Below are 23905 nucleotides of genomic sequence, written 5' to 3'. Positions count from 1 at the left end.
CTTTAGTTTTGCTAACAACAACAACAAAGCCTTAGTTCCGAAATAATTCGGGATCGGCTAACATGAACCAACATATAAGTTTTGGTAACAATTAGGAATTTTTTTTTAACAAAACAAAAACTCTCCAATAGGAAAAGTAGATAAATTAGATTTGGAAATAGGCCTTATAAAATGAAACACAAAATTAATTTAGGGGTTAAAGGATAAGAAGGTTGACATGGAAACGTGTGATGATGGAGGAAGGGTATTCTATGGGTGACCACATGATTTTGCAGGTAGGCCTTACCTATTCTTTATTATTATTAGGCTTAATACATACGCAGCTCCCTCAACTTGTCCCTTTTTTCATTTTACTCCTTAAACTTAAGGGACAACCTATTGACCCCCTAAACTTCCAAAAAGCCACCCAATTTATCCCTCCTCTCCGACGTAGCGCTTGAATTATTGCAGCTTTGTATTTTGACAGGTCAGCGGCACGTTGGAGAGGAGGGATAAATTGGGTGGTTTTTTGGAAGTTTAGGAGGTCAATAGGTTGTCCCTTAAGTTTAGGAGGTAAAATGAAAAAAATGGATAAGTTCAGGGGTTGCGTATGTATTAAGCCTTATTATTACTAGGCCTAACCCCTTCCCAGCCCCTTAAACTTGTAACTTTTTTTCATTTAGCCACCTAAACTTAGAGTGTTCCCATTTAGCCACTTGAACTCAGCAAATGAAACACCTTTAGCCATTATAAGCCTACATGGCACTTACGTGTCACTTGTTGTCTTTCCAAACATTAGGAGGCGCGTAGGATATTAAATTTATATTCCTCTAGGCTGTATAACGGTAAAATTTCACCACTTAAAGTATTATGGAAACCCTCAAATTCGGGAAGATTGTTTTATGGATGTCCAAATTATGGGGCTAGTTGTTTAATAATTTAATTGGTTATGATGAATTAACAACTACATTTGACGAATTGTTAATTTTTTAAATTTTGATTTGGAAAAAGAGGCTAAAAGAGTTACAATGTTTGAGTTTAAGTGGCTAAATGGGAATACCTAAAATTAAAGTGGCTAAATGAAAAAAGTTACAAATTTAAGGGGCTGGGAAGGGATTTGACCTTATTACTATTAATTCAATAATTAGATAATTTATTGTTATCCATCACCAGTGGTATTGCTTGCAGGTTTTATGCCCCTTGTTTTATCAGAAAATGAAACGCACACTTTTCATTTCTTTTTCATTAACATGTGCGCATTTTAAGTCTTTTGTTCTCTAACAACTTCCTTCATTAAATTCTGCTCTTAATTTGAGTTTACACTTTTTTTTTCCCCTTTCCAGCTCAGAAATACCCATATTTTAACTCAAGCAAATTGCAGAATTTTTTTTAATTACTTTATCAAATTTGATCATAAGATTAAATGGGACAAGGTAAAAAAAAAAAACCCTTCAACTCACAATTTTTGTTTAAATTTAATGTCATAAAATGACAAGCTAGCTCTTGTCCAAAAAAGTTGATTGGCCCTGAACTTTCAAAGTGTGTCGATAGCTCTCTCAACTGCATAAAATGTTCAGTTAGCTTCCTGAACTTGTATAAAATGTAATCAATTAATCAATTGGTTACAAAAAATAAAAATAAAAGTGGAAGTTGCGTTGCACGTGTCTTAAAAAAAATAAAACGATTAAGATCGGTGTATGTGGTTCTAATATTAAAGAATATAACTTTTACATTTGAGCAAGGAAGAACTTTCTTTTTAACCTATTTTGTGAATTATATAATTACATTTTAAGATGGTGCAATGTTCTGCTTTAAGTCTTTTGTTGTCTAACAACTTCCTTCGTTATATTAAATTTGAGTTTACACATTTTTTTTACCTTTCCAGATCAGAAATATCCATATCTTTAACTCAAGCAAATTGCAGATTTTTTTTTTATTATTTTTATCAAATTTGATCATAAGATTAAATGGGACAATGTAAAAAAATATGCCTTCAACTCACAATTTTACTTTTAATTTAATGTCATAAATAATATAAAATGACAAGCTAGACTATATTTCACACTCATTAAAACAAACAAACACAAGTATGACTTTTTTATATGAAAATCACATTAGTTATAAAAATTACAATTACATCATCTCACAAAACTTAATTCTAACTATGTCATTATTTTATAAAAATCGTAAAATAAGTATGTTTTATATCCTAATTTATAAATTTTAAACTTCAATTCATAAATTCTAATCCTAAAAAATATATCCAATGCTCCTAATTTATAAATTCTAATCCTTAAAAATATATTAAAAATAGTGATTTTCTTAGTTTGACATAATTCAAATAATGATTTGATATAGTTGTAAATAATTTTAAAAACGGCATTTTCATATAAATTTCCCAATTTTCTTTCTCATATCTTACATTGTTAGTTTATAAAGAAAAGGTTTTATTGTTTTTTGCAATTTCAAAACACATTTAGAAATTGAATAAATTTAATCTGTGAGATTTTAAATTTTTTTTTATCCAACATGGATAGGAGACGAATAATATAATTTTTATCTTTATTTTTTGTATGTGAATGCGCATAATTTATATGTTACGGATAGATGATAATAGGACATATATGTCCAATAGAAATAATGAATCATGATTGAAAAAAAAAAAAAAAAACTTTATTTATATTATACAAATTATCAATATTAAACCTTCAACTATATCATTTATAATATCAGAATAAAATTATTATTTTTTTTGAAACAATCAGTAATGCATTCCTTAAATCAAATCAGCAGAAATAATTCTCTGAAACCAATCCGGAGCAGAAAAAGACACAAACTCGCTAGCATTGGACATGGAATGCCATGCAACAACATGAGCCACCCTGTTCGCTAAACGTGGGGAAAAGAACACTATATAATCGTGTCGTCTATTTAAGAGAAACTTACAGTCCTGAATAATTGAACAAAAAATAGACAAGTCTAAAGCATCGGATTTGATGCTATTAACCACAATCAAAGAGTCACTTTCAAACAAAATATTAATACAATTGAGATGAACACACCAATACAAGGCCTCGCGGAGAGCTAACAGAATAAAATTACTTTTAACTAACCATAATAAAATTATTTTCATATCTGATCTTATATATAAAAATAAATAATTATACAACATCAGAGTTATTAGGAGAGAGTGAATTTAAGTTTCAAGTTTAAACCAAAGTAATTTTAAACTTAACGATTTACCAAATGAATCAAATTTCAAACATCATTGACAGAATATATATTTTGTTTTTCATTAGCAAAAACAAAAGATGTGCACATTCAAGATTTATTGTGTGGCTAAAACGGTAAAGGTTGAAAAATGTCAAAATATAAAAATACATACGTACAAAAAACTCATTTTCCATTAATGAAGTTTGAAATTGCATCGTTTTAGTAAACATTAAATTTAAAGTTTTATGTTGTTTCATAGGCAAAAAGCATATTAAGTCACTGATCTTTTATTTTTTGGTTCATTAAACCCTTGATATTTTATTTGGATACATTAATTAAGCCCATGATCATTTATTTTTGGTCTCATTAAGTCCTTGATGAACAAATTAGTAAGTTGTGAACATGTAATTCTATTAAAATGACGTTATTAACTTCATCTGTATTTGAAATTATTAAAAAACATATTTTTTATAGTTTGAATTAAGGTTTTTACAGTTTTCCTATAACGACTTTACACATCCAACACTGCTTTCAAACAATGAAAAAATGCAAATTTCAAATCCAGATGCAACTATTAACCGAATTTTGTGATCACTTTTATCTTTTTTTGTCATCAACGAGGTGTTTGTTAGGAGGGATACAGGAGGTGGGATAGGGATAAAAAATACGAGATAAGTTATCCCGTGTTTGTTTGGGAGATAGACGAGTGAGACAGACGAGGGATAAGCCTTTTATCCCTCAAATCCTATACCCAGGAGGGGGGTGGTATAAGGAGGCGGGATAAGCTCCTGCGATTTTAATAGGATGGAAAAGTCCATCTTATCCCTCAAATTAATGTTATACAGTTTAAATAAGGTTAAAATAGTAAAATGTATTATTTTATCCCTATCTCTATCCCATATATCAAACATTGAATAATAATTCTCGACTATTTTATTTTTATCCTTATCCCAACCATTTATCCTTGTCCCTATCCCAACATTTATCCTTATCCCTATCCCAATAAAATACCAAACGTCCCGCAAAGATTTAATAAGGCCAAAAATAAATGATCAGAAACTTAATGCATTTAAATAAAAGATCATATCAGGGTCTAACTCTCCTCTAGTAGGCTTAGAAATAAATTTCGACCTTTTTTCGGGGTAAGGGAGGGAAGAATTGTGGGTCCTATGGAAAATGAGAGAATTAGGCATCTCTCAAAATCCCAAGTTAGCATCTTTCACTAGTGGATGGCTATAAATTATGGAATAGGTAGGATGGATTGGAGGATTATAGTTGACAGGTTTCTTCAATTACTTCTTTCAATTATCAAATTCAGCTTTTCTCAATCTTATCTGCAACTACAACTTGATAGCCTTTGGTTCTAATTAGATGAGTTTGAGAGGGGTCATTAAAAAAAACAAAATGTTTATTTAGGAGAAAGAAAATTAAGAGAGTAAAGCTATACAAGGTTAATAGTGGGCAATCTTGTGATTGATAAGCACAAAGAGAGAATGAAAATGACCAATTTCTTATTGAATTCACTCCTAATTATTCAATTTTATAAAAATAATTTTAAATTAATTATATATATTAAATAATATATAAGTATTATTTATTTATTTATTTATTTATTACGTCATCCAGTTCGACCAATCCGAGTCATCCGGCTCAACCAAATGACCCGTGACCCCTTTATAAATCCGGTTTGATGTCTGATCTGGTTCTTATAACATTGATTATCGAAGACCAAAAAATACATACATGCAAGATGTTTATAAGATTGTATATGATATTTGAATATGCAGAGAAAGATCATTATAGTAACATTTGCTTTAATAATACAAGGTAATTTCTGTAAATATATTCTATCAGTACTTCCAGACAACAGGTAAGAAGTTTTATACTGAACATAATACTACAAGACAATTTGATTTAGCTCAACTATAGATGTTAAAAAGACCAACCATCTTGGCCTGAAACATTAAGACAATCTATCTAGGATAGTTCACAGGAGCTTCCAAGCTACTTACCAGAATTCCAAGATCAATATCTTTGTCTTCGAACTTTTTTATGAAAGGATGGCTCTGAAAACATAAGAAACAAATACGAGTCTGGCATCTAGGAAACAAGGATTTAAGAATTTCAAAAAGACAAAAGTATATAATAGATTACTAACCAATAGGTCCAAAGATGATGCCCTGTCTTGGGGATCCTTCTGTATACTGTAAATACCATTGAAAACATAATAGAAAATATTATTAGTGAACTCCCAAAAAACCAAATAAAAAATACAAATTCGACAACATTAGGTATTCTTTTCTTTTATTATGTGGATACTAATATAATAAACCATTTGAACTTGGAAATCTATGTGAAGACATGAGATTAGAGACCACAATTTAACATAGAGACACCGGATTGACACGATTATCATTCTTGGATTTATATCATATATAATCATATGAAACATATACAACATAACACAATTTTAACACGATGACCTGAAATTACCACAGTGATTGTTAAATGAATTGGCATACCAGGCAGATACAAAAGCACAAAACTCCGGGGAGAACTGATCAGCTGGAGCAGAAGGTGGCGGTCTATCCACAATGGCTTCTAAAAGTTCATAAAAACTTGGCCCACTTTCCTGATCTTCACATTGCATATAAGGAAAATGCCCTATAGCACACTCAAGTACTACCAAACCTAAACTCCAAATATCGCTGCTATAGTCATAGGTGCTTCCTTTAATTCGCTCCGGCTAAAACGAGGAGAAGAAAGAACTGTCACTAATTGTATATGAATCATAATCAAAGTAGACTGATATAGGAGAAGAAATTAGTACTTAAGGGAAAAGATACTACATTAATGGGATAACCAAAATAAGAGTAGGTGCTACTAATGATCAGAAAAAGCAAAGTGTGAAAACATACCGACATGTAATTGTAAGTTCCAACAAATGTGTCCCTTTGGCCCATAGAACTAGCTAGCATAGCACTCACGCCAAAATCAGTGATCTTCACTTCCCCCTTATGATTCACTAATAGATTGGATGGTTTAATGTCCCTGTGTATGACATGTCGTTCATTATGCAGATACACAAGACCCTGTAAAACCTGGAACAAATTAAGAACTTTTAATCAGAACCCAAAACAAAAAAGAGAGCAAAAGATCAAACTATAAGGATATTTTTCCTTTCTTGACTCCAAAGAGAGAAGTTTATAGACCTGCTTACACACAACTGCCAGATAAGGCTCAAGAATTGTTTTAACTTGTTTAACCACATCTGCCAAGGATCCACGGTCCATGTATTCCAACACCAGAGAGAACGCCCCATTGTGGTAGAAAGAGTGGTGGCAAACAACAACATGAGGACATTGTGAACCTTGGTTTATCTTCAACTCCTGTACAATTTGCTTACGAATTTCCTCTTGAATGTTCATCTGGATGACCTGTGGGTATGAAGACAATGTACTTCCCAGTTACTACCTACTAACACATCATCATCTCTTTGATTAGGAAGAGGCAACGGCATAATCATCTAGGAATAATATTTCAGAAAACTCGAGATAGTGGCATCTACATCATAAATTTTCAAGGCACAAGTAAAAAATGAAGAATTGCATCTGCTTACATTCATGTTCTTGGGGTTCAAAAATATAAAATCAGTTCTGTCAACCTTATAATAAAAACAAATAGTCAAGTCCTCTAGATTCTTACATTATTTCCATGTGAAATAATCAAAGACTTTAAAAGCTAGGTATACTAATTATCATTTAGGCAACTCCAACAATCTTTGTGGGAAAAAAAGAAAAAGGAAAAGGCTTCATATGGTAGTGAAAAAGGAATGACCTTCAATGCAAAGAATGTCCCAACCCATTTATGACGAACAAGTTGCACTACACCTCCACTCCCTTTGCCAATAACTTTGATTGTCTCCAAGTCTTCCAATGAAAATTCAAAATCAAGCTCCTTGCTGTCAGAAGGCTGACAAAAATCAAAATAGACACAGATATAAAAACATGCAGCTTCCAAATAAAAAAAAAAAAGAGGTCAACACAATCTGCTTAAAGTATGAAATAAAACAGAAACATTGTACAACATCTACAGAATCATAAACATAGGATTGAGGTTATTAAATATTAAGCGCAGAGAATATTAACAAAATTTACATATTAAGCATCCAAAGGATCAGGATGATAAATCATATAAGTATAGAGACAGAAATAAAAAAAAAACCCAAGTTCACTGGCACTAGCAAAAAATCGAGATCAGAGACGAGGGATGGAAAGGTGCAATGTCCAAACATGAAGTTTATACCGTCAGCTCATCAATTGACCAATAAAAGGAGCTTGAAAAGTTCATAACAGATTTTCCATATAAATAAGCTAAAGAAACAGATATCCATAGATCCTAAAAAGAAGTATGCTAATTAGCCCTTGCCCATCAAAATATGGAAAGAAATATTGCCCATCAAAAGATGGAAAGAAATAAACCCCAAGAGATAGGCTACTTCTAGCATTGAGAGAAAACCCATAATAAAGAGTCCTTGTGGAATTTTCCAAACCAAAAAAGGTATTGCTAAGGTCATATAAGTTAATGCTACAAATTCAAGTTTAAAAGTCCAACTGCTGGTTATTCATCTATTTTCACAAACTACAAGTAATAAATGCCATGGAAAATCGCGATCCTTACAGAACGAGCCTTCTCCAGTCTATCAGATTAGTTTGGTCACTAAAGGAATTGAAACTCCGAACAAGTATAACAGTCAAAACAGTACATAGACCAGAGCATCAATCATTTTGAAGACAACGAAATCATTCAAGAGATCAGCAAATAACAATTTCTACCAAAAATTAAAACAAATACAAACTTACTCGAGTTTCCTTATATTCAGATATAAGCCTAAGACCTTTCTGATTCAGAAGCAAATCTCCATCGTGAAATGTACCGCTAGCAGTTCTGAGAAATAAAAAAAAAAATCACCAAATCAGAACGGCAAAAGAAACTTACAAAATGATAGGGAAGCATAGCGATTGAGTAAAAGAGGGAACTAAAATGAGAGACGAAAAGCAAGATTAAAGAATGGAAAGAAGCACTGAAATTGAGAAAACAGGAATAGAAAACTTACAAAAAGGAGATGATGGGGGTTTCTTGCGCAGGAACGGAGACCTTGAGTTGCGTCAATGGCTTCTTGCATTTCATTTTTTAAATTTATGAAAATGTTAAGGAGAAAATTTAGGGTTTAAAACAACAGGATACAGAAAGTCGAAGAAGCTGATGCAGCAGAGTTTTTTACTACTATTTCTTTAATTCAAACAAAGGAAACCGCGCATTAATATTTCAAATTATTTGGCGTTTTGCTACTAATCATACACGTGGCACTTTGTAATGCTGCTGCTCTACTACTACTTGCTCACCGCCACTTCATGTTTGCGGGCTTGATACCTGCCCAAATGCACAGCTCGATAGGCCCACAAGTAATAAACTGGGCCTGGGTTTTATTAGGAAATTTACACACAAATTCACTTTCAAAAAATTATATAAATTATTATTATTTTAAAGATTAAAATTTATAAATTATATCGTATACTTTTTAATATTTAAAATTTATGAATTAAAATTTAAATTTTCTAAATTAGAATATAAAACCATTGTGATATATAGAAAAAAAGTGACACATTTAAATTTCAATAGTATGATTTAGTTGTAATTTTTATATCTAATTATAATCTTCATCTTCATGTAAAAAGCTCTATGTTGTATTATAGTAGGTATGGTAGTTTTCAATAATAATTAGATAAGTGTTAATAATAATAATAATACACTAACATGGGATAATAATAATAATAATAATAATAATAATAATTATCCATTATATCATATTTTGAAGTTGAATTCCAGTATATAACTATCATAGTTTATAGGTGGTAACACGAAATCGATAAACAATTTTAGTGTTTGGAAAGCTTTACAGGTAAAGTGTCATCATTTGGTTGACACAAAATTGATTAAAAAAAATATTTGTGTAGGGTTAAGTTTGACATATTAATTTGAAAATGACATGAAATGATAAGAACATTTAAAAATATTATCATAATCTCTAATATTTTTATATATCACATTTATTAATAAAGGTAGTAAAATTACAGTTATTATCTACAAACACGACTTAAAACTCCTTAGAAGTCATCTTTAATAGAGATAGTAAAATTACATGTGTATTGTAAACACATTACACAAATTCAATATGGTAATTGCGAACTTTTGAATAGTTAGGTTAACATATTTAATCCAAAAACGATATAAAATATGTAGAAATATTACCATATTTTTCTATATTGTTAAAAGTCACTATTGACATAGATACATAGTAAAGTTATATGTGATTTAAAAACATAACACAGAACCAACCAACTGGGTTAGATTAACACGATTATAACATGAATTTTTTTGGATTTGGGTTATGATTGACTCATTTGGGGCTGACATGATATTTGACACAACACAGGCCTGTAATTGTTACCTCTATTCCATTTTCCACGCATATTCATTTTCTTAAAATTGTATCTCACAAATACCGTTTTTTCTTTTATCATTTTGAGAGAGAACTGCGCTGTAAGTAGCAATAGGAACAGGTGGTGGCCGGAAACCTTTGTCACCATTAGATGGTGGTTGTGGCGTTGGAGATGTGTGAGGATCTTTGAGCATATTGAAACGACGGTTCCGGATAGGAACGGTTTCCTTCAGCAGCAGATTATGGTTTCCTTCAGCAGCAGATTATGGGTTTTAGAGTAGCCTTGGGGTTTGAGCAACGAATGGATAAAGGCGTGATGAAGGAGATTCTTGTTGGTTGGAAACCTCTGGATGCGGGATGGGTTAAATTCAACACCAACGGGGCCAGCAAGGGCAACCCTAGGCCTGCCTCTGCGGGGGGCCTCTTACGAAACGAGAAGGGTGGCTGGATTCATGGTTTCATAGTTAACATCGGCATCTGTCCGGTGTTCCTTGCGGAACTCTGGGGATTATACTTTGGGCTCCGCATCGCATGGGAGAAGGGTTACAAGCGTGTGTTGTTTGAGCTTGACTCCTCAGTGGTGGTTCAAATGGTTCAGGAAAGTACAGAGAGTCATCACCAATGCTATTGGCTGGTTAATGAGTGTCGCAGACTGTACACTCGCGACTGGGAGGTTAAAATCGTGCACGTTCACCGAGAAGGAAACCAATGTGCGGATTGGATGGCAAACTACGCAGGACATCTGTCTTTGGGTATTCACGAGTGTGATACGCCTCCTGCAGACATCCAAGAATTTCTATTTTCAGATTTATGTGGAATAGGCCATCCTCGGATGACCCGTTCTTAGTTTTTTGTTTCTGTTTCCTATTTCGGGTCTAGTTCCCTCCATTCTACCAAAAAAATTTTTTTGTGACAACATCGATATTACTGTAAAAAAATCACCATATTAGTGATGGAGGATTTAACATCACGGTGGTGATAAATTAAATATTCCATATCAAATTACTTTTCTTTTGATATGGTGAAATCAGGAAAATCTCTTCCACGAGTACTCTCCACATCCCCACAATTTTGGATTTTTTTTTCAATTTTTTTTAGTTCACTATTTTATCTGCATGAACAATGTTTCATGAACTGATGCTCCCTTTCAGTTTTCCCAATTTAAGGCATATACCAAAGGAAAGTTTCATTTGTGAATTGAGGTAACAAAAACAAATCCAATTTTTTTTTTTTATATGGAAGACAAGGAAATATTTAAACTTAATATCATTGATAATATGGAATTGATTGTAACAGTCATGTATTTTGGTCAAACGTGACAATCTACGTATACTATAATGAAAAGAAAAAGACCACATGAGAAACTTCTGCAAAAGATGATAATGGACTATTGAAAAATTAACATCTACCTTGGTCCGATTTGGCTTTTATGGTTCCAAGGCTGATACTTCGCTATTCTTCCTCCGCCAAGTCGCTTATTCTACCTTATTTATGTTGATGATTTTTTAATCACTGGCAATAATTCGAAGTTGATCACCCATTTGGTTTGGTTTCTTGAGTCGACATTCTCAATCCGGAATCTGAGACAACTTCATTACTTTTTCGGTATTGAGGTTGCTTGGACACCAACAAGTCTTTTTCTCCATCAACAGAAATATTGTAATGCTATTCTATCCTGAGCAAATATGCATCAGAGTAAACCGGTCTCCAGTCCGACCACCCCCACGGACAAATTAAAAGAAGACGTTGGTGATTTTATTTGCGGATACTGGCTTGTATTGTAGCATTGTTGCCAGCTTGTAGTACTTAACTTTTACAAGGCTAGATATTTCCTTCACCGTTAATAAAGTGTCGCAACATATGCATGCTCCGCGGGAGTTCCATTGGCTTGCTGTTAAACGCATATTCCATTATTTACGAGGAACTTCTTCTGATGGGTTGCAGTTGACTAAAGGCGAACGTCTTGGTCAGTTGCATTATTTTTCAGATGCTGATTGGGGAGGTGATCAGGATGATGGGAAGTCCACTTTCTGGATGTGCTGTCTTTCTTGGTCGTTGTCTACTTTCATGGAGTTCCCGGAAACAACGCACCATGTCCTGTTCTTCAACCGAGGCAGAATATAAATCCATAACCTCGGCTACTTCTGAGATTGGTTGGATTCAGATGCTTCTTCGTGAAATAGCTTTTCCAGTTTCTTCACCTCCTATACTTTGGTGTGATAATCCTAGTGCTGTTTATCTTACTGCTAATCCGGTGTTTCACAATAACACGCACTCTTCTAATTTTTTGACCAAAAACTGAAAATTCTTTCTTTCTCCCGAGCAAAACTGAAATTTTAAAAAATGGACCCGATAACTCCGAAAATGGACAATTTTGAAGACGATGTAAAAAATGGATCCGAGAACTACGAAAATGGATGATTTTATATTTTTTTATACTCGTATTTGGCCATGGCGGGAGAAAATCCTGTCTGAAGCAGGAGATTCATCGGCCTAGTAGACGGATGATGAGTTCCGTCTCCAAATCCGGAGATGGAACTCGTGTTTTTTTATAAAAATTTAACAAAAAAGCGTAACTTTCCAGTAATCGATCCTTTTCCATTGCTCTAATTTCCGGCCATGATTCTCGTATAGGGGTTTGTGATTTTTGGAGAGAATGAGAAGTTTTAAAAAAATGAAAAGGGTAAAAACATTAAATGAATGGCGTTGATAAGTTAAACTGGCGTCCACTATTTATTTCTCACTCAACATGTGACATAAATATCATAATGTAATCCTATTAATTTTAATTAACTTCCCTAAATTTTAAATTAAAATATGATAATTATGATACATAAAAATGGAATGAGAGGCATATAAAAAAAAATAAAAACAACAAATTTTCTTCCATAAAATGGATTTTGGATTTTTGTAGAAAGAACAAATAAAAAAGAGTAGGATTCTAGTATTAAATTGGTGGTGGGGGACAGACATGCCATAGAAACGGAATCGAGAGACTTCTCTAAAATATGGTTGATAAAACATGTCTGAAGTCCGTCTCGATCATTGTCTCTCTCGCACCCTGACACTACATTACCATTATTAGACTGTTTGCTACACTAAAGCCAAAAGCTCCGCTCCGCTCAGCTTGCTTCTCTTTGCCTGTCTCCAAACAACCTTTCTTGGAGACACAAAATAGAGACGTTATTCGATAGATTCTTAAATCAAGAAGAACGTTGTGCTGAAGAACCAGACTTACTTCCTTGCATTTCAGTGCTTCTAAAGCCCAATGGCTACTGGATTTCAGCTTATGCTTGCTACGTCACTGTTGCTTACGTTTCTCGGTATGTCTTTTCTTTTCTTTCTGACTTCATTCCTTTGCTTTTTCTCTACTCTTTCTTTTTCTTTCTTTTCTACAGATTTCAGCTTGAATTTCCAGCATTTTGCATTATGTGTAGAGCTTCCTGTTTGCTTTTCTCAGTTAGGGCATTTTTTTTTCAATTTTGTCTCTCTTGAGGATATGAAGAACAGAATGTTGTACTTTTTTCCTGTTTTAAAATTGTGTGAAAGCAATGCTAGATAATTTCATTTGCTTTTAATAATCACAGTTGCATTTTTATATTCTTTCTATTAGGTAGATTTCAATATCTATGCTTTTGTACAGCTAAGATTTCTGTTTTATGCAGGAGTGTCTTTTTTTTATGCTAACCTTGTATTGTATCCTTTTTATGATTGAACAATTGTTTTAAAATATGATATGATTTTAACTTGAATCAGTTTGGTATTTGTTATGATGACATTCAATCTTTTATATAATGTGACAAGTCTTGATCCTTAACTTGAATCAATTTGGTATTTGAGCTGAGTAATTTGGAAATACAAAGCTAGTAGTGTCTTTCTTCTTGAATGATGGATGGACTTATTTAAAGATGTAATGGTTTAACTTTTAGGCTGATGAGAGCTTTCTTTTTTATGTGGGTTTTGTTTTCATCAGTCTCACTAAAGTTGAGCTATGTGAATTATGTTGTTTGAATTTGATATTGAAAGCAGATTTTTCGCGGAGGTTCTTTTTCTCGGATTAAATGTAACACCCTGGTGGGGTCCAATGCCACGTAGATATTGTCCGTTTTAGCCCAAATCCAACACCTTGGGTCTCACTGCTTTAAAACGCGTTTGCATGCATTGGATTCACACCTTACTAATACGCCCCAGTCCCGATAAGGGATTCAGTTCATTCCTGCCCCCATCGCCATTCCCTAGGGTGGCTCCTTGCTCAGGCCTTCTGCCCTGACTCCACCCACTCCGGACCGGGTCGTTACATTAAAGTTGTGGATCTTTCGCGGGATTGCAACCAATCTCTAGAATCATAACAGAGAAAGCCAAGTTGTGCAATTACTTCTAGTCTGCTTCTTAGTTTGAGTGTGAAAGAATGCTTGTTTTTGGTGTCTAAGTGATTATAATTTAGCCAAGTTCTTCACTTTTTGTAGTTTGCACTTCATAGTTTGTTGAATGTCTTTGCACGGTACTATAACTTATAATAGTTTTGTGTTTTAGTCTTTTGCCGAGGAAGCTCGATAGGAGTTTGCTATGGAAGGAATGCTGATGACCTACCAACACCAGATAAAGTTGTGCAGCATGTTCAGCAGCATAACATCAAATATTTGAGGATATATGATTCTAATATCCAAGTTCTGAAGGCCTTTGCGAACACTGGAATCGAACTCATGGTTGGAATTCCGAATTCAGATTTACTAGCAATATCTCAATTTCAGTCGAATGCAGACTCGTGGTTGAGAAACAGTATTCTGCCTTATTACCCTGCCACAAAGATCACATACATAACTGTTGGTGCAGAAGTCACCGAGAGCCCCAACAACGCCTCTGCGCAACTTGTACCTGCAATGAACAATGTCCTCACAGCTCTGAAAAAAGCTGGTTTACATAAAAGGATTAAAGTTTCAAGCACCCACTCGCTTGGGGTTTTGTCTCGGTCATTCCCGCCGTCTGCTGGTGCTTTTAATAGCAGCCATGCTTTTTTCCTGAAACCTATGTTAGAATTCCTTGCTGAAAATCACTCCCCTTTTATGATTAATATATACCCTTACTATGCTTACAGAGATTCTTCAAGCAATGTTTCTTTAGATTACGCTCTTTTCGAGTCATCCTCAGATGTGATAGATCCGAATACTGGTTTGCTATACACGAACATGTTCGATGCTCAGATTGATGCCCTCTATTATGCTCTGATGGGTCTGAATTTCCGGACAATTAAGGTTATGGTTACCGAGACTGGTTGGCCATCGAAAGGTTCTCCTAAGGAGACAGCAGCAACTCCTGATAATGCCCAGACCTACAACACTAATTTGATTCGTCATGTCATCGATAACGCTGGTACTCCGGCAAGGCCTGGAGAAGCGGTAGATACTTATATATTCTCCTTGTACAATGAGAACAGAAAGCCTGGTATTGAGTCTGAGAGGAACTGGGGTTTATTTTATCCCTACGGGACAAGTGTCTATAATTTAGATTTTACAGGAAAAGGAGTTGTTGATGTGTCGAAAAACGCCACTCTTAGCAGTTTGAATGGCACGGCATGGTGTATTGCTTCAAATAATGCTACTCAACTTGACTTGCAGAGTGCCTTAGATTGGGCATGTGGCTCCGGGAACGTTGACTGCTCTGCCATCCAGCCTAGTCAACCTTGTTTCGAGCCGGACACTCTTGTTTCACATGCATCTTTTGCATTCAATAGTTATTACCATCAAAATGGAGCTACTGATGTTGCTTGCAGCTTTGGTGGGTCAGGAGTTAAAGTTGACAAAGATCCAAGTATATATACTAATCTTCAAACCCTTTTTACTCGGTTGAAATTCGTACTTTCGGCTTTTCTAATATCAAACTAACCTTTTTTGGCGTGCAGGCTATGATAATTGCTTGTATATGACGACGGGGTAAGCGTAATTCTATACAGCATTTTGTTTTGTAGATTCCTTATCCTAACCAAAAGGATTAGTATGTTTTAATGTGACAACAATGCAACTTTTACAGGAACAATAAAACAGCAGCTAGTAACACCACAGCAATGACTTCAACTTCATCATCATGGCGGAACAAAGTTTCAACATGGACTTCCAGTTTCTGTATCTTGTTTTACATTGCGGTCCTACGCATTGGTTATGCGTGACAAGGCGTGGCGAACAGAAGGTAGGGCCTGCGAGAATGAGACGTAAATTTGCTATTTTTGATGCAGGGAGATGTATCTATAAGTAATTTTCCCCCGTAGATTGGACGAGCAAGAATGTTCAACTATTGTAGTTGTAGAAGTAGTTGTAGAGACGCCTGCCTGCCTGCCTGCTATTAGTTTTGTATGATATTTTAGTAGATAGATACAATTAGATGGAATGCAATACAAACCCATTTCTTATGTCCGATCAGGTGAAACTTAAATTCAAATTCATATATTGGTTCTGAGCATTTTTTTTGTATGTTTTTAGCTGTTTTTGCTAATCAGGCTACTCCAATTGCAATTGGATAACATTGCAATTCACTTGAAGATGAAGATCAAGCTTAGATACTAATAATTGTTTTAATTGTGTCGTGTTAGTCGAATTATCTCTATAAATCTTGTCATCAATTATGTTATTCTATCAGAAATTGTCGCTCCTAAATGAAGACATACTAGTAAAGTTGACCCGAGTCAACAAACAATGACAGATCTAGAGGGAGGCAGGAGAGGTAGCTGCCCCCCTTTGCCGGTCTGCCATTGTGTAACATCATTTCGCCGGCCACCTTGTCGGTCTGGTCCTTGTGGTTTCACTGCTTTCAAAATACTATTTCTATTAATTCTCTCTTTTGTGTGGCTAGAATCCTAATAAATGATTTTAAAAAGGATTAAATTTGACATTCGATTCGATATCAACAAGGCATTGGAGTTAATTTGGTTAAAAACTTACGTGATTCGATGTCAACAAGGCATTGGAGTTAATTTGGCTAAAAACTTACGTAATAAAACTGGAGATATTGATATCTACAACATAAAGCCATTCTCACAGTACGTATTAGAATAAGTAATTTAGGTACGGTGAATAGCAATCTACATTAAAAAAAGTGTCGATTCTAAAATGTAATTGAAGAATGAAAATAAATATTATATATAAAATATTAATTTGCAGAATGAAATGTATTAGAAAATATAATTCAAATTATATTTGCAAAGCAACTGCAAGGTGAAAACACTTAAAAAAAGAAAGAAAGATGAAGACACTATCAAAACTCATCAATGATACCGATTAAACATAGTTCTATTTCCGAAACAGCAATGCCCCCGAAATAATATATATATTTTTTTTTAAAATTTTTCCAGAATCAGATTCTAGTTATCAAAATAATTAAACATAGTTCTATTGTTGCTTAATTCAATAAATCAAGTTTATAATTAATCAAAACATAAAACTATCAATAACACTGGCTCTGGTACATAACGGATTTAATGCTCGCTCAGACACAACTGAAGGAAAATACAAACCTAGACACAGCGAAAATATAAAACTTGTATCTATTTTGTTTGTTTCCATTTTCCCAAGAACTGTTAATCGTTATTTCATACAAAGAGGATTAAACAAAAGTACATTTTTTTTGGATGAACTATCTCTCGTTGCAAACGAAGTGTCAATGTGGATGTCACATAAATCACGAACACAATCGAGAAACCAAAACCAAAACTTAGTAATCAACCAAATAGCAACCAATTATAGTATCCACATGAATATAAGAAACAGATGGACCAGATTGAATAATTTAATCGAGAAAAAATCCTATTTCTCTAGATAGATTGGCCGAAATTTGATAGGTAGGGGTCTATTTATAGTGTTGATTTAATTGAATAACAATTCAATTAGGTTTAGTAAATTAGAATCCTAAATCTATTTGGATAATTATTCTATTTATTAAACATTATCTTATATCTAATAAAAATAAATTTAATAAATTTTATCCTAATCCCATTAGGATAATTAAATAGGTTAGAATAATAATAAAGATATATAATCACATTATATTATCTAACTAATATTATCTCTTTAATTGATTTAACCATTATTTACGGACAAATTACTTGGTGCTGTTTCAGATCGCTCAGAGGTGGGAGTGGTTATTAATGATATCAAATAGATTCTACTTAGACGTCCAGATTATTCTGTGACCTTCATCTCGAGATTAGCAAACAGAGCGGCTCGTGCTATGGCTAGGCATGCTCAGTCCAATGCTAGTTTCTTTAGTGATTTTTCCATCCCTGATGTCTTGGTTTCTATAGTTTGTAATGAATCTTCTTTGATTTCTTAATACCATTTTGTTTGGTTTCAAAAAAAAAAAGATTTAACCATAAATATAATCTAATTATACTTATCTAAATAAATCAACTAAATAACCCTAATTTCATACTATATATTTCGTCCCCTTTATGTGTCTCCCTCTTAACTTATCATTTCGTCCTCTGGTCTTAATTCTATGTGTGATCCATTAGGTTCTTACCACAAATAGTCGTACATGTTTATTTAAATTAATTTAACCAAACTAATTTAATCCTAAACATATAACAAAATGAGTGCGCAGACTGTTTTATCAGAATCGTCTCATTCTCCTAGAGCGATAAGAAGTCAGGTTGATTCTGACGTTTACCTTTCAGTATTAGGTCTAGTATAATTCGATCCTTCATTAGCTATATCCTTAGACGAATCTGTAACTATGGAATATGTCAAGTTACATATAATGAGACGTCTATTTTACCTGTTCATGTAGAATTAACTCTGAATAGATAGAATAGTTAAATCTCCATTTCTACTATTAACCCTGTCACCTTGCAAATATTTCAGTCAATTCTTCCACAAGAGGCCTATGGATATCTCTTATCTATCAGGAGTGATGATTGCTCAATCTAATATTAACTAGCTTGTAATTACTTTATGTGATACCCAACCCTGCTCTCACACACCACATGCCCCCTATAGCGGATCGTGCTCGCACAGAATCAAAGCATCACACTCCATAATCCAGAATCACTAATTAATTTTTATTTGAGTCTGAGGATTACTTACACCTACTAATACCATTTGAGATGAAACAGGTGACACTAGATAAATCCATCCATCCTGTTATCTCAAGTCGAGTCCCCAATCCTAATGAACTTCTTCACCGGATCCATGTAACTGTCTAGATATCTCCATATCTAAAGCTTGTGAGATCAGCTCTCTATTCACAATAGTAATTAATGTTTATTTGAGTCTGAGGATTACTTATACCTACTAATACCATTTGAGATGAAACAAGTGACACTAGATAAATTCATCCATCCTATTATCTCAAGTCGAGTCCCCAATCCTAATGAACTCCTTCACTGGATCCATGTAACTGTCTAAATATCTCCATATCTAAAGCTTGTGAGACCAGCTCTCTATTCACAAAAGAAAACGTTATTACATGCAAATCTCAACAATATTATGTTAATCCCTATAAACATATTACTTAACTTGGAGTTGTTTTAAGTTTATTAGTTTATTATAAAGTTCCATCTCACTTCATGCTTGTATGAACACTTTATGATCACTTAAATAAACTTCAGAATTTCTTTTATTTAACTTGATTAGTTCTGATAAAAGATAAATGCCTTTATATAGTTAAATGTATTATATCTTATAAAACAAACGATAATGAACAATTCATTTACAGCTGGTTTATATCCTACAACAATTGACTATAGGACACTAAATGATAAGCCCAAAATATACCTAAATTAGCATGCATAAATATGTTAAATTTCATGTAAATATATGTTAATTACTTTATTTTGGAAAGATTTCATGTCTGTATTTGTTGTTTGTGTGCAAGGTGTTAATTATTTGGAAAAAGCTAAATAGGAGTAAAAATGGATTAGAAATGAGTGAGAAATCAAGCTTTCAATGAAAATCACGTACGAGAATCGAAAGTCAAGTCTGAGAATTGAAACACATTGCAAAAGAAGGAAAGAAGAGTTTCTGTCACTGTCGAGATTCTAAAAATCTCGACAGGGACGCGCGCAGTAGCAAGAGAGGCGTCTCCTCCTTCCTTTCTCCACCTTATCTCGGTCCGAGATTCCTGATTCTCTACAGGGACATTGAAGCTGTTTATGCATATTTTCCATGTTTATTTCTCCAAACGACGAATCCTTTCATCCAGATAGAGGCAAATCTTCACCAATGGACATGTCTCTCTAGCATATCTTTTGGAAGATTATAAATAGAGGAAGAATTCAGAGTTCAATTGTTACACAAAATGTTGGTCCCGTGTAACGTGATAGTATTAGTTCCAAGGGGGGGGGGGGTTAGAAACTATTTTAAACTTTTTACGTTAATGCTGACTTATTTGATATTTAAGGCTTTAACTTAGTCCTTTTAGGTCAGCGCCGCTGAGTAGAATTGAGACAGCTTTAGTCAACTGCTGACTAGAGCTATTTCTACCGTGAGTTAGGAAACAACACTTATGTCAATTTCCAACTCAGCACTCAGATTACACAACTCAGCATTCAGATTACTCAACACAACATGTACAAGTTATTGTTTTGTTGAGTAATATTTAGCAAGCAATAAATATATATCAAAAGATAAAGGGTTAGAAGTTACTAAGCAGACTTATCCTGGTTCGGCCTCTCCGCCTACGTCCAGTCCCCGGAAATCCTTCCGAGCTTTTTGAATCCTCTACTGAGCTCTTTAAAGGTACATCACAAACCGTTTACAATAGCAACTGAGTATGCAAGAGTACCTTCCTCTATTCCTATACTCAATCCTATCTCTACCACTGAGTACTATAACCGAGTACTCAGCCTCACTTTTCCTAACCTTTTACAAATGATACAACGATTGTTCTTAGTAAAACAAAGAACACTTTAGATGACTCAGTCACTCTAGACTTTTACACAAGAATAGGAGTTTGGTGTAAGAGCTTGCTTTTTCTTTTTAAGACAGAGCTTCTATTTTGTATTTTCTCAATGAATTGACTTGAAGATTTTCTTTATGTCTCTTGTGTGTTAAATCACATTTGAAGTGGCCTTTTTATAGTGATGTCTGAGGCATCAATTATTTGCATCCCGGCATAGTCGTTGTGGGAATTGATCACCTTTCATCATCACTTGGTCAGCACTCAGTGCTGCAGGCCAATCCTGTCTTCTGTCTTCGTCAGACACCAGGTTTGTCTTCTTGTAGATGTCAGATGGTCCATGCTCTTTCTCGAAAAAGTCTTCCAGACAGATTTCTGTGACTTCTGATCATTTCAGAAAGTGGACAGACTTTATCTTCCAAGTTGACAGATCATTGATGCTGACCTGACGATCACTCAGCTTGACTCAGCGGCTTCGCCTTCAAGCTTCTTAAAAGAAGACATTTCATTTCTGAAAGCCGAGTTGCATTTTACTCAGCTCCGGCTGTGTGACTTGCATCTGCTGACTTTGTCTTGATTTTCTCTTATAGATTTTTAGTTCCTATTCTTATCAATCAATTTACTCAACATTGAACAAACTCATTAGTACAATTAAATCAAAGCAATTAAATTTAATTTTGTTGGAATATTTTTATAATGGAGATTTATTTAAATAATTTTGTCAAATCAAAATCACGTGAAAATGTGTTTCAACACAAAATTGTTACAAAAAACACAAATAGTTAGAGATACAAATTATAGATTTTATTATGGGTCAAATACATGAATATCATAATTAAATACAAAATTACAACTAAGTCATATCACCAAACTTAATTCTTAATATGTCATTATTTTCTATATATTATGATTTTACACCATAATTTAAAAATTCTAGACTCTAATTCATAAATCATAAACACTAGAAAATATATTAAAAGTATTGATTTTACTAGTTTGACATAATCTAAAATTATGACTTGACATAGTTGTAAATAGTTTTTAAAAGATGAATTTCTGTGTAATTTTTCCTTTTATTATTTACATTAAGGCTTACCCAAGTCGAGTTTATGCTTTGTAGTCAATTGAGAGATTGCTATTTCGGAGGCTCAACGAGAAGATCCAGAATTGAAGACGAAACACGGTGTGACGAACTTACGAAGTTGAGTAAAGGATTGACAACTCGGAATTCGTGTTTCGGTCGAATTGTTCTTCAAACTTCTTCTTCTCTACTAACTTGTGATGTTTATAAACATTAATAAAATATCTTTTAATTCAATTCTATTTTCACTATTATTTTATTTAAAGTCTGATTTAACGATATTCTTTAAGTAATTTTAGCTGGTGTTTTCATGTAAAAATATTTATAAAGAAATTTGGTATTTTCTCATGCAAACTTTGTTGAACACTTAAGAAAATTCGGATTATATTTGGTCATTGCGGTAATTCGAATAATCGGGTTTAGATTACGAATTTGATTAAGATTTTCAGTCTTAGGACGAAAGTAAAGAATGGTAACAGTTCAATTCCTTTAAATTGAATCAATTGGTAATTTATTATATCTATTCTAAACAAACCAAAGTTTAAAGTTGTGTTTTTGCTTAGTATAAATTAACCTTGGAATAAGTTTTAATCTAAATTTAATCTCTGTAAATTGAAATTATAATTGTAACCATAATTAGAGTTAGAAACCATTTAATCATTAACGATTTTCTATAAACCTCGAGAAAATAAATTTAATCAAAACAGTAATTTTTAATCAAATTATCAGACGTTCCCCGTGGGATCGATATCTTTTATTACTACAAGCGAAACCGTGCACTTGCGGAATTCGCCCAACACTAAACCCCAACAAATATAACCTAAAAAAATCCAACCATAATTGGTAAAAAAAACTAACGTAATAGTTTTTAAAAGAAATAAGTACAAAAATAACTTAAAAAATTTTCCTTGAAAAATTTCCATAAATGAAAACAAAAAACCACTCATCGTCCAAATTGTAATTATAACGGATTTTGATCGAAACTGTCCGAACAACATAAAAAAGAAAATCATTTGGAAACTTTTTAAACTCTCTCTTGTACTAAGGTGCATAAATGAGTTTATCCGATCTCAAATCCATACCAGAACAACCGGTAGCGGTTGTGATAGACATAATGTCCAACCAATTCATTAGGACAATTATGAATTTTCATAATACATCACGACTTTAATCCAACGGCTAGGTTTTGGAGCAGTGAACGATCTCTTAAACATGTTGACGAGAAGAACGGTTTCTGAGCTTGGCTAGAGCACTAGCAAAAATGCACCTTTGCATCAAATTTTGCATCTTGACCACATGATGCACAATTGCATCAGCATCGTCCAACCAAGCGTAGTTTGTCATCTTGCATTTTCTTATCTCCTTTCGCAATCTTTGAGCTTAGCGAATTGAGTAGGAGTTCGAGGAACCACATGAGTGTGTTCGGTGGAAGCCATTACTATAAAAAAGTAATTAAAAGAAAAAAGTTATTGTTCATATACAAAAACATCTTTATTAATAAAAAAGCATTTCCATTGGACCAAAATGCTCCCAAAAAATTAGTTCTCATTAATAGAGTTTTCATAAAAATTCCTATACTTTTTTTAAAATAAAAATTTCCTTTGATTTTTAAATGATTTTAGGATACAAAATAAATCAAAATTAAATATTAGGATTGTCCAAATATATACGACAAAATCAGAAAAATTTCAAAACACATGCTAGAAAAAATAGGATCGAAAACAGATTTGAAGGATTGCCAAACGCTCCTGCACGCGTCGCACTTGCACACCACGTGTCGCTCTGTGGATAGCCGCATACGGTCACGTGTCGCTTCATGGTTGGCTCGCATGCATCTTGCCGCAGGCGTGTGGCGCCCGTAGGTGGCATGTCGGGCCCATGTGCTGCCTTTCCACCGTTGGTTGCCTCCAAACTTGGTATGTTCTAGGGGTTTTGGGGTCTCTAGTCATGATGGCGAAGTCCATTTGTCCATACGACAAACAAAATATATGATTTGAGACACACACAGACTCTCTCAGCTAAGACTAGAATTCACTCTATTCCGAAACAAAACCCCCTAATTGCAAATCTACACGGTGCCATTTTTCACCAACAACATGTTGGTCCCGTGTGATTAGTTCCAAGGGGGGGGGGTTAGGAACTAATATAACTTTTTCAAATTTAATTAAGCTGACTTAATATATTTTCTTGAGTTTGTTAACTCAGCTTTGGTCAGCACGGTCGATTATAGAGTAAGATAGCTTTAG

At 33.7% G+C, this 23905-nt stretch overlaps 2 protein-coding genes across 2 annotated transcripts; one reads left to right on the top strand and one right to left on the bottom strand.

Moving 5' to 3' along the window:
• Nucleotides 1–4955: 4955 nt before the first annotated feature.
• Nucleotides 4956–8470, bottom strand: LOC136202909 (mitogen-activated protein kinase kinase 6). The gene is made up of 8 exons (XM_065993892.1): nucleotides 8309–8470; nucleotides 8055–8139; nucleotides 7030–7164; nucleotides 6405–6629; nucleotides 6111–6293; nucleotides 5715–5938; nucleotides 5351–5396; nucleotides 4956–5258 (listed from the first exon to the last, which is right to left on the bottom strand). The coding sequence occupies exons 1-8, from the start codon at nucleotides 8380–8382 to the stop codon at nucleotides 5166–5168; spliced, it is 1065 nt and encodes a 354-aa protein (XP_065849964.1). The 5' UTR covers nucleotides 8383–8470; the 3' UTR covers nucleotides 4956–5165.
• Nucleotides 8471–12710: 4240 nt separating this feature from the next.
• LOC136203806 (glucan endo-1,3-beta-glucosidase 13) lies at nucleotides 12711–16158 on the top strand. Its single transcript, XM_065995042.1, has 4 exons — nucleotides 12711–13017; nucleotides 14228–15502; nucleotides 15594–15624; nucleotides 15722–16158. Exons 1-4 carry the CDS (start codon nucleotides 12963–12965, stop codon nucleotides 15855–15857), a joined length of 1497 nt encoding a protein of 498 aa, XP_065851114.1. The 5' UTR covers nucleotides 12711–12962; the 3' UTR covers nucleotides 15858–16158.
• The last annotated feature ends 7747 nt before the right edge of the window (nucleotides 16159–23905 follow it).

The sequence above is a fragment of the Euphorbia lathyris genome, chromosome 8 (assembly GCF_963576675.1).
Source record: "Euphorbia lathyris chromosome 8, ddEupLath1.1, whole genome shotgun sequence".
NCBI classification, from domain to species: Eukaryota; Viridiplantae; Streptophyta; class Magnoliopsida; order Malpighiales; family Euphorbiaceae; genus Euphorbia; species Euphorbia lathyris.
Note: the sequence above shows the minus strand (reverse complement) of the source record. Positions and strands in the feature narration are given on the sequence as shown.

Coding starts and splice junctions, on each gene's coding strand:
- LOC136202909 (XM_065993892.1), bottom strand. CDS start 8,382: ATGAAATGCAAGAAGCCATTGACGCAACTCAAGGTCTCCGTTCCTGCG. Junction 7,165..8,054: donor CTGAATATAAGGAAACTCGA/GTAAGTTTGTAT, acceptor GATTTTTGTCAG/CCTTCTGACAGCAAGGAGCT. Junction 6,294..6,404: donor TGGCAGTTGTGTGTAAGCAG/GTCTATAAACTT, acceptor AATTTGTTCCAG/GTTTTACAGGGTCTTGTGTA.
- LOC136203806 (XM_065995042.1), top strand. CDS start 12,963: ATGGCTACTGGATTTCAGCTTATGCTTGCTACGTCACTGTTGCTTACG. Junction 13,018..14,227: donor ACTGTTGCTTACGTTTCTCG/GTATGTCTTTTC, acceptor TTTGTGTTTTAG/TCTTTTGCCGAGGAAGCTCG. Junction 15,625..15,721: donor TGCTTGTATATGACGACGGG/GTAAGCGTAATT, acceptor CAACTTTTACAG/GAACAATAAAACAGCAGCTA.